General features: G+C 44.7%; 1 protein-coding gene across 2 annotated transcripts; it reads left to right on the forward strand.

Annotated features, from left to right (window-relative positions):
- Positions 1 to 21: 21 nt before the first annotated feature.
- iqcb1 (IQ motif containing B1) lies at positions 22 to 8,051 on the forward strand. Of its 2 annotated transcripts, XM_019860718.1 has the most exons (16): positions 22 to 187; positions 262 to 369; positions 846 to 1,014; positions 1,132 to 1,249; positions 1,327 to 1,402; positions 1,513 to 1,612; positions 2,558 to 2,724; positions 3,601 to 3,695; positions 3,772 to 3,890; positions 5,428 to 5,494; positions 5,790 to 5,865; positions 5,970 to 6,130; positions 6,546 to 6,683; positions 6,780 to 6,936; positions 7,561 to 7,793; positions 7,840 to 8,051. In XM_019860718.1, exons 2-15 carry the CDS (start codon positions 267 to 269, stop codon positions 7,749 to 7,751), a joined length of 1,737 nt encoding a protein of 578 aa, XP_019716277.1. In that variant the 5' UTR covers positions 22 to 187; positions 262 to 266; the 3' UTR covers positions 7,752 to 7,793; positions 7,840 to 8,051. The 2 variants fall into 2 exon arrangements, with proteins under 2 accessions (XP_019716277.1, XP_019716276.1); XM_019860717.1 differs by having other exon boundaries at positions 7,561 to 8,051.
- Positions 8,052 to 11,431: the final 3,380 nt, after the last annotated feature.

Raw genomic sequence — 11,431 nt, forward strand, 5'->3', positions numbered from 1 at the left:
AGATAGTCGCAGGAGGATGACTTTATTGTGTTGATTTAGCTTGGCTAAATTGGCGAGTTTGCGGCACTTATAATAACCGAAACGGCTCTGTAAAAGTGCCTTTAGATGCGAATGGTGTGGCATTCGCGGTCCATAATGGAGCGTTAAAACCGTGCTTTAGCTTAAGGCCACTTTGTTTCGTGAAGAGGTAAGTGATTTATGTCGGGTTATTGTTGGCCCGTTGAGCATTAAGCCCATTGATTACTTATTACTTTGCTGCAGTTACGATGGAGCAGCCTGAGGAGGCTGTAATGCACCTAAAGCGACAAGTGGAGGACTCAAGTCTGAACACTGCTGACAGAATCAACCTGCTGAATGACACTTTAGAGCGTGAGACCTTTTCCTCTCTCAATTACTCACTGAATTTGTTTGTCTGGTAGTACAAGTGGGTAGATTTATCCAAAAAATGTGGTCAAGTTAATACTGTTACTTTAAAATCATATTAAGGAATGTGCAAATTCAGCTCTTGCCCCTGTCGTTTCAGAGATTATTTTGAAAAAAAATTGCTTTATTGTTCTTCACTCTTATAAAAGTAGAATTGCGACTTTGCAGCATAGGAAGATTCGTGTCGCAGAGTGACAACAGTTGAGAACAACTGGTGTAATGGAATTTGGAACCTGTGCTCTTTTCTGCTCTGCTTTGCGCTTTTACACTTTCTTTCCTTATACTTGCTGATAGGCAAGGAATGGATGTAGGATCCGCCATTATTGTTCGGGGCTGAATTTACCACCAATTCCCCCAAAAATGTGAATGTTGGAATAGTCCAGTGGGAAAAAAAAGTAAATGGGATCTCTAATCAAACCCAGAGTTACTCAACGTGGCGGCGGAACAGAAGGACACCAGTGCACTGACCAGAGTCAAGTCTCTTTTGTATCAGAACGGTATCCTGAGCCACTGTGTTACTCTCATCACTTTGAATCCCCAAAGACCACAAAGCATCTGGAGAGCCGCGGTCACGCTGGCCTCACTCACAACGTAAGTGCCAGACAACAGGCCAAAAACTTTTTTCTCTCTTTGTCACACTTCCCTATCAAACACACGATGAGGGTGTTTTCCCGATCTAACTTTCCGTCTGTCTGCTTGTCACCTTAGCTCCTGTTGCGTGGGGGTGGAGCCTGGTGAATTGTCAGAGACTTTTCATCGGCTCTTCTTACCATCAGTTGCGGATGGCCTCCTGTCATTAGCCAGTCATCTTGCGCGGCGAGCAGATGTGAGGTGGCGCACAGACATATTTACCTATCGATCGCGCAGGATGTTAAGACGTTGAACTGGCGTGCACGGCGTCAGTGTGTCTCTCCCTTCAGGAAGGTGATGGACTCAGTCAGTTGCCTTCTACGAGCGCACGCACAGCTCACCGCACAAGGTGAGTACCCAGCTGGTTACTGCAAAGTGCCACAATGATCTCCACGTCTAAACCATTCATTTATCATGGTCCCAATTGAAATGAATTGGCTGACTCTTGTATGCTCTTAGTTGTCAGTTCTTCCCACTATGAACTCATTCAGTGCTGTGACGAGGTCACCATGTCACTGCTCTGTGTCCAGATGTGGACTGACATATGTACAGCAAACAGGTAACGCATGCACACACGCGCACACACACGCACATACACGCACATTATAGAAAGAGCCCCCGTATATCGAAAAGAAATCGAAAAATATCATGACCTACACTCATTTCATAAATCTCTGCTCGTGTTCTCATTTTTAAATAGACCACTCTTTTTAAGAAGAGCCTCGCAGGGTATACATGTGCTCTTCGGAGGCTACCTGTTGCCCACTGGCACCAGGTTGGGGACCCCTGCTTGAAAGTGTTCCTGTTCTTTAGTGTCTCGCGCTCAAAAAAGGGAGACTGTTGTTTAACATTTCTTAAAGAGAAAGAACTCTCTCAGCACAGTTCTACAAATAAGAGGCCGAGCGTGCTTTGTTTGTCACTCCAAGTTGAGCTTTGCTGTAAACCTGAGAGATGAACCAAAATGAAATTGAAATGAATTTAAACACCAACCAGATCAAATTGTAATGAATGTCCGCTATCTTATTACTAACAAATAATGCAAAAAAAAACAACAACAAAAACAAAAAAAAACAAAATGGGTTAACAGAAAATTAGCATAGATGCTACAGTTATTACTTTAACACGTTTGCAATCGATGTGTCCTCTTTACAGCAAACTACAACTGGGCGTGACAAATAAAAAGGTTGAGCAAAGCACGTTTTGGATTTTATTTGAAGAACTTTGCTAGACAGACCTACGTTTTGTTCAAACCGTTTTGTCTTTTTTGGGTTCATATATGTTCACAATGTTTTTATACGTGTTTTTTGAAGTGTAAATGTGTTTGAAACATGCGTGTTGGACGCATCTATGAAGAAAGGTTTTCTGATCTCTGTTTATAGATCTTCGATATTTGCAATGTAAATTAAAAAGCAATCACTTCAATACTGGCAATATAGCAAGGATGTAACCTTTAATTGCCAAAAGTTCCCAGCTAAAACGCTTTCCTCTATCCTGGTGTGCACAGTGACTTCCTCTCCAGTTTAAGCCATGACGCCGTCCTGCTGCTGCTCAACGAGGCTGTTGGCCAGTTAGCCGTGAGCTCCGATGCGGCAGTGGGCGGAGCATCTGTCCGACTCATCCTCCACATGGCCAGTCAACTGCCGCTTCAGCCCTTCCTCTTCAACTTCAAAGGTGAGGTGGCGACGTCTGAGGAAATGTCATTTGTTTATTTGCGACCCGTTGGCTCCTCATTCCTCGCGCCTCTGTTTACGTCATAGCTCCTCCCACCCGGGAGCATTTTGAGGAGATCAACCGAGGAGTGACAAATGTTTCGACAACTGAGATGTTCTGTCCTCAGTGTCGTCATTTCATGGAGATTTAAATTCATACAAACAATACTCGTTCATCGATTCATTCAGAAGATGCAATATCTCTATTTCAACAACTTGAATATTTGCTGTACAGCACACAAAACCGGCGGGTGGACCGCTACACCATTCGTGATGAAATGCAAATGATTTTGATAGACTTTACACTTATTGGATCAGTGTAAAGTCTGTGTATGCTTTTTTTTTGGAATTAAATTGACCTCAAATATTGTCACTTGTCAAGTGTTTGCGTGGAATGGAAAAACATCAAAACTTTCTGTTTTTAATGCGGGCGAATGCGTTCGATGAAATCGCAGACGTTTATTTTGCAGCAACCATGAGCCAGCGTAGTTGCCGTTTCCGTATGAAATACTGCCCCACATCAAACAGACTCAGCACAGTGTGCGATGTTGAAAGAAATATTCGAAAGAAGATCAAATTACCAAGGAAGAACAAAACAAAAGGTGAACGATTGAATGTTAAGTCTTGCTCTGTTTCGGATCCAGCTAAGTATTGCCCCATTTTGACACATTTCTGTTGAGATCAGATTTTGGCAGAGGTTGACAGGGGCAATAAAGTCAGTTGCCCTTATTTTTGCCTTGGTGCATGCCCGTATGATCTGTGAAGCTCGATCAGGTCGCGGTGGGAAGAGAGAAGATAAGATGGAAAAAGGTTCAAGCGTGACTGTTTGTCTTTGCAGGTTTGGACAGCCTGTTGGACAAAGACTGGCGAGGACGAGGCTTTGACCCGGAAGTAGATCAGCTGATCGCACTTACCCAGTCTCAGGAAAGCACCGTGAGTCTGTTGCAGGAGTCACCCCGTCTGTCCCCCAACTGGCTCTTTGTGCTGACTGCCCTCCTCTCTTGCTTAGCCTTCTGGCGACCGGGAGAGAGCGGCGAGTGTGATTCAGGCAGCTTGGAAATCGTATCTGACCAGACGTAGAGTCAAGAGTCTTGGCGGAGTGGTTTCCATGCTGCAGCGTCGCTTCAGGTGTGTCACTTGATTCATGGTAGCGCAGGATGAGCTGGCCTTAAAATCTCAGATTCCCCGCGCCCCCATCCCCAAATCCGGAATTCAGATTTTTCTTTCCACCTTCGCTTGTTAAAAAAATAAAAAATAAATAATTGTAAGTGTTTATGCATTTTTTTCCCCCTTCAGTATTAACTTGCATCGGCTTCCACAGATGTACCGCATTTGAGATGATAAAAAAAGTTGGACAAAATTTTACCTTTTTTCCCCCAGTAAACATGCTTTAAAATCTCATGAATAACACTTTTTTTCCTTTTTACCCCCCCCCCCCCCAAAAAAAAAAAATAAAATAAAATAAAAAGTCACAATGGAGGCGTTGGCAATGCTTGCCATTTGTGCGAGACGGACACGCTACCCCGTCTGAGTTGCTCGGTACCAGCCGGTCTCTTTGGCTTGTGAGGAGGGCTGCCCTTATTTTTGCCTTGGTGCATGCCCGTATGATCTGTGAAGCTCGATCAGGTCGCGGTGGGAAGAGAGAAGATAAGATGGAAAAAGGTTCAAGCGTGACTGTTTGTCTTTGCAGGTTTGGACAGCCTGTTGGACAAAGACTGGCGAGGACGAGGCTTTGACCCGGAAGTAGATCAGCTGATCGCACTTACCCAGTCTCAGGAAAGCACCGTGAGTCTGTTGCAGGAGTCACCCCGTCTGTCCCCCAACTGGCTCTTTGTGCTGACTGCCCTCCTCTCTTGCTTAGCCTTCTGGCGACCGGGAGAGAGCGGCGAGTGTGATTCAGGCAGCTTGGAAATCGTATCTGACCAGACGTAGAGTCAAGAGTCTTGGCGGAGTGGTTTCCATGCTGCAGCGTCGCTTCAGGTGTGTCACTTGATTCATGGTAGCGCAGGATGAGCTGGCCTTAAAATCTCAGATTCCCCGCGCCCCCATCCCCAAATCCGGAATTCAGATTTTTCTTTCCACCTTCGCTTGTTAAAAAAATAAAAAATAAATAATTGTAAGTGTTTATGCATTTTTTTCCCCCTTCAGTATTAACTTGCATCGGCTTCCACAGATGTACCGCATTTGAGATGATAAAAAAAGTTGGACAAAATTTTACCTTTTTTCCCCCAGTAAACATGCTTTAAAATCTCATGAATAACACTTTTTTTCCTTTTTACCCCCCCCCCCCCAAAAAAAAAGATCCAAAACCGAGGGCTGGTATTATAAAGGGGGGTTGGCGACAGGTTTAAAACAAGCTCCTCTCTCTTTGCAGCCATGTTGTTAGTATAAAGCAGTGCACGTCAGAGGGGATGGACTTTGAGCTGCGGAAGCAGCTAAAAAAAAAAAAAAAAAAAAAAAAAAACAACCCCACTAAAAACTATCAATGAAAATACCATCAACTCGAATTCATCAATTACATTGATTCATCTCCCAGCCCTAGAAGTGGTAATAGTGTGTGTGTGTGTGTGTGTGTGTGTGTGTGTGCGTGTGTTTATGTGCAATGCTGTGAATTAGATGTGTCCAACAAAGTCCTGCGTGCGTGCGTGCGTGCGCAATGTGTCAGGGCTCGCAGAAGACAACAGCAACAGCAGAGGGATGCACAGCGGTGGCAAGAGGAGTTGAATTATCAGGTGAAAACATAGCAGTCGCTTCGACAATTCAATTCAATACAATACATCCTGATTTATATTGTGCTTTCACAGCAGCTGTAACAAAGCACTTAACAAAACAGTTAACATAAAGTAAAATAATAAACACAACACATAACATAAAACACTGACAGTCATGCAATCCTAACCATTTAGGATTAGCATACACCTACACCGCCCTCCACCCAAGATGACTGTGTGTGTGTGTGTGTGTGTGTGTGTGTGTGTGTGTGTGCGTTTATTCGTGCGCATGCATGTGCATTTTGTGTTTGTGCAGGTCTGTTTGCAGCGTCAGCAGGCAAGGACAAAGTTCCATCAAAAACAGAGAGAACTGCTGCTGCTTCTGCCTCCTGGTACATTTTCGCAAACACACACACACACACACACACACACACACACTCTCTCTCCAACGCACGCAGACACACATAGTGTAACGTGTAACTCCCTCCCCGTCCAGACCAGGTGCAGCCGTACCTGCTCGAATGCGAGATCCGTGCCGCCGTGTTGATCCAGAGCGCCTGGCGAGGCTTTCTAGCCAGACGACGTATTGACTCGCTGCGACCTGCATCGAGACTCGCGCACGTGCAGCAGGAGGCCGCCAGGACGCTGCAGAGAGCTGTATGCGGACATCTTTTTTTTTTTTTTCCCCTCGTTCATTTCAAACATGCATCAAATCAAATGAACATACTCTTAATATCAGGAACAAATACAAAAAAACGTGCAAACAAGCATCCGTGAAATCAACCCAGGAGAATGCTTCCCAGTAGTCAGCCCAATCATTAGTCGTGAATTACACGCTTACACATACATGTTCGAAAACGAGTCTGAAGAGTATCAACTTATTCGTTCCTACCTCTTAATCTCCGTTATAAGATGAAAATGCCTAAGATGCTGTCATTGTCACCTAGAATTTTTATAACATCTAATGGATAAGATCATATGTACAGTGTGATGACATTTGACGATCATCAAATCCTACTTGAATCAAGAAGCAATGCCAGCTCGAGTCTGCCTGGCTGTTCCCATCTTTCAGATCCGTCGCTTTCTCCAAGAACATCGGGCGGCTAAAGTCTTGGCCTCCGCGCCTTGCTGGATTGGCCAGAAGGGTTTGACAGAGAGCAAAAGGGCAGCCTTGAAGAGACGGGTGGACGAATACATCAGTCTGCATCCTGTAAGGCACTCTCACCTTGAATTACTGTGACACGGTTCCACTGTACTGTGCCGCTGCTGAGCGCGAAGACCTCTCTGCCTTGGTGTATGTGTGTAGTCAAGCGGGGCGAGTCGACAGGCGTGTGAACAACTCCACGTCGACGTGCAGTGGCGGCTGCGGGTGCTGCTGCAACAGGCAGTGCGACAAACGAGGGAGGAGCAGAAAATGGAGTCCCTGTTGGCTCGCACTCACACTCAGCTGGATCTACTCAAAGGTTTGTTTTTCGCTTGTTTGGCGCATTGGGTGATTGTTTGAAATGAATGCGCTGATCTCGGGACACGCTCGTATTGGGTGTCTGTCGAACTTCAACATTTTATTTTCAATGTTGGAAAAAAAATACTGTCAAGTCACCGATGGCGTCACGGTTCACTCACCTGACTTCCATGCAGGCAGCGTGGTTTCGATTTCGACTCTGTGGCACCGATTTAGGAATAATCCGCGTGTCGTTCTTTCTTTGCATTTTCCATTGGCAAGCAAGAAAATTGACTGATTGTTTCTTTATTTTATGTTGTTTTTATCACCTAACGCACAAAAGGGGGGAAAAAAGTCGAGATTTTTCATGTTTTCATTTTAGGCTCTGACCCAAATTACAAAATGGAAACAAATATTGAACTGAAATGGAAAGAATGAACGAAACACCGATTGTGAATGGCCGTCTGTCTCCGTATTGTGACAGTACTGAGAGTAACTGTCGACCACTCCAGGGTGTAGTCTGCCTTTCGGCAGAATCGGCACCGGCTCACCACGACCTCGAACAGGATAAGCGGTCGAGAAAATGGAAGGATGGGAAAGTCTTGCATTGGTCCATCGCTTGATTTTTCTCCCTCTTCCTCCGCAGATGCCCCGCCCCTCTCTGCTGTCACGGCGACTGATATCAAGTCCTTCCTGAGCCCTTGCGGTACCATCGCCACTCGGGCCCGTGACGCCCACATTGCCAGGCTGCAGGCCAACAGGCTGCCCTGGTGGCGGACTCTGGGGGAGACCACCGCCGGACTCGAATCAAAGGTGGAAGTGGAAGACAGCAGCTGATCAAATGTCACCTTGTGAACCATCACAGTGGTTCTCGAGTACCGGACTGAAATTTCGCTGGTGAGAGCATTTCAGTAGCCTCTGTGCGCGGATCCAAACAAATCCAGGCGCGTAACGTGGGTGTGTCTCACCCATTTTGGGGGAAGCTGAAGCAGCCCTCGAGTACATGCAAGCACCCACAAAATTTGAGGGATCTTCCACTTTTATTCTTTGATCTTATTGTGAACAAGCGAGAGAAGTGTGAAAATCATCCAGTGTTTGGTAGAAACAATGTTTTATCAACAAAAGTATCGATGCCCATTCTCCCCTTTTTTGGTCTTCAAAACGGTTTGCTCCACCCAATCCCTCCCACGTCTTCGCGACTGAGCCACGGGCCAAGCATGTGCGTGCTGGTTTTCAGTCACAAAGTCGTTAGAGTGAGTAGCCCTACCTTATTTTAAACTGGTACACGTGGCAAATTTCAAACGTCTACCTCTCAATAACATTCTCATCATTACCAGCCTTCATTTTTACCGTATTTCCCCACAGGTCACCACGTTTAGATTGTTAGGTAGGAGTTGGCTTTCTAGCTCGGAAACATAAACAGGTGGTCACTCAGTACTGCTGTCCTTTTTGAATTGCAATGAGAGAATCCCACTTTTGTCGCGTGCCCATCTTCATATTAAAGCCAGGGTGCTCCTCACTGGCAAATTGACTGGGGTAGTTATTGAAACTCCAATTGTGTGTCTGTGTGTGTGTGTGCGCGCGTTTAATGGTTTTTTAGAATTCAAAGGTGAGACAACCAATCAACCAAATGTCCGCCGAATTGAATGTGACCTGCTGCCCGAGCTGTCAGCATCCCGCAACCTCAGATCCAAGATTCATCTTATTGGCAAGTAAGCGTTTGTGCGCGAGACCCCCTCAGTCATGTTTGAAGGCGAAATAGCAGTTGCGTGAGACTCAAAGGAGCAGGCCGTAAAGCTTTTGTTTGCAAGAACTTTTATGTTTCCATGTCATCAATATTTACAGTCAAAACACACTCGGCGCTCAGCCTCTCAACTCTTGGCCGAGCGCTCGCGTTAAAACCTGTCGCTACTCGTGCATCTGTCCATCTTTGTTGATGACGTTCTTGAGCAGCGTGACCAGCGGTCTCTGCTCGGTCTCGTCCCAGCTCTTCATGAAGCCGCCGTAGCGTTTGCTGGCGGGTCGGGTGCAGATCATCTACGGCCAAGCAACATTCGTGTTTTTACCATCATGCTTTTTGAATCCAGTTCCTGACAAGCCGCATGTTCCCAACACTGACTGGCAGCTCCTCCGGCCACACCCACAAGCACCGCGGTCACCAACAGCCATGTAGGACACATCCTGCTGCCTATCACGTACACACAGACGCAAATGCTTAAAAAGGACTGTGTTAAAAGTAGTAGAAGTTTCAACTCCTGTCAAAACAAAATAAGGCTATAATGTTGTTCAAAAAAACAAACAATGACCTAAGTAAATGGTTTTTGTCACACTTTTTACTTCGATCAGATCGACATTGTGCCGCTCCGGCGTGCCTTGGCCGCTTGGGGGCAGTATCATACAGACAATACATTCAGAGACAGAGGAAACATCACAACTCTTGAGGACTATTATTAGTTTTTCTCTGCAGAAGATGAAGAAAATGTGCCTTTGGAATTTTTTTTTCTTCTGTCTCCATGTATCTGTTGATTAACGGGTTCTAACTCTGCCACATAGGTGCTACATGTTACTCGTTAGCCCTTCTATGGTGTTTTACCATGATGTTTTAATATTAGCATTAAGCTAGCAGACTAAAGCCTGGGGTATGTGGTCGTTATAAAATGGGAAATTCTCTTTGTTCGATGTTTATCGGTGTGACAACACCTTGAAGCATCTTTCTGGAAGAATTGTTCACTTTCTGCCAAAGTGCAATTTGTTGTGAAGTCCATACAATGCCCGTGTCTCAAGTCTGTCAAAAAAACAAAAATCTACAAAGATTTTTACGTCGGATTATTTACATCTCAGGACACCACTGGTATTCTATACACCGTGCTCGTGCACAAATTCACCTTTTCAGATTTTTTTTTCTTTTCACGAGAAAACAGTTATTTGCTAAAAAACTCACGCCGTGCTCCGGCCAATGCAACAAAAGATTAGAAACACAGTTGAATTGATTAGTCTTAGTAGTCGTAGAGCACTTGGAAAACGACCACTGCTGTTTACAAAGTATACAAAATAATTCATACAACAACGAACAATAAAACAAAAAATTAATAACAAAAAGGACAAAAAACAGTCAAAATAAAAATCAAGTCTCATGCAGAGACAAAAGCCAAAGAATTAAAATGAGTTTCAAGACAAGTTGGACAGCGAGGGGGGGCTTGCCCAACGTTCAGCGGGAGGTATTTCCGAAGAGAGGGAGCGGCAAAGCCTCCGCTTAATTCTCGGTACCTCGAATAGTGTCTGGTATATATAATCGACCTGAGGTGGGATGTTGTGGCACCTTGGTGTCAAGGATCTAAAATGAAGTCAATTGTGAAGTTCCACGTCGACAAAAGTAGTGCTTTGTCACCATGCATCGTCTGCACCCCAGTTCTGAGCTTCTGGATTCAAATCAAGGCCTTCCTGTGTGGAGTATCCAAATAGCTGTCAAGTATATTTGACCCTTAAGTTGTCCGTCACAAATATGTGTTTGCGTTTATGTACCCTGGAATGGACTGGGGACCAGTCCAGGATTTCTTGTTCGTTCTGGTGCTTTGCTTGACGATATTAAAGTAAGCGGGCACTGATACAAGTCACTGATGTTCCCCCCTGCAGGCACTCAGTTACAACCAACGTGAATATGAATGGTTGCCGGTCTCCACGCGTGTTGTGATTGACTGGCGACCAGTCCAGGGTGTACCGTGCCTCTCCTCCAGAGTGAGCTGGGATTGGTTCCAGCTCACCCGCAACCATTAAGAGGTAGAGAAAAGGGGGATGGATGTTCTCCTTAGTGCCAAGTTGTGTTTTTCGGTTTATTTTGAGCATGTCATCTGTAGAAAAAGTCGAGCATAACACTGGCCAGCAAATTTGTACTAAAACCTTTGAATCAGCAAGTAAACTTTTTTTTTTCTCTAGCACATTGGGTCGTCATAATAATAATAATATAATAATATATTGGGTCATATTTATGAAATGCGGGTTAGGTTCAACAAAAGGTGGAATATTTTGAAACATCATCGCCATGAATTCTAACGCACGGTAAAATCTATATTGCACACACATTTATTGGTCAAACTCCATGAGGAAAAAATGATGTGCTCGGGGAAAAAAGAAAGCGTTTTTCAAATCTGTGGCAAAAATACTTTTAGGGACACACAAAGCCATCTCTGATTAAAATTTGCTGTTGAGCAGCGTTATGAATGAAAGAAGGAAAAGAAGTCTTACCTCTTGTCGGTCTTTGTCTTGTTCTCTGATGAGTGCTGGTTTCTTGTGTCCTCTTGGATCAGCCCGCTTTTTATATTGTCAGCCAAGAGGCGTACACACACGCACACACGTCGCACTAATGACGTTCATAATTTTCCCCAGTTTTTCTCTGACGAATATTTGCTAAATAATTGACCCTGTGACAAAAGCATCACTTAATAGGCGTCACTTCATCACGGAAGCCACACACGTTTATAAAAAAAAAAAAAAAAAAAAAAAAGCTCGTTTGCTGCTGC

This window comes from Hippocampus comes, unplaced genomic scaffold (assembly GCF_001891065.2).
Source record: "Hippocampus comes isolate QL1 unplaced genomic scaffold, H_comes_QL1_v1.1 scaffold56, whole genome shotgun sequence".
Lineage (NCBI taxonomy): Eukaryota > Metazoa > Chordata > Actinopteri > Syngnathiformes > Syngnathidae > Hippocampus > Hippocampus comes.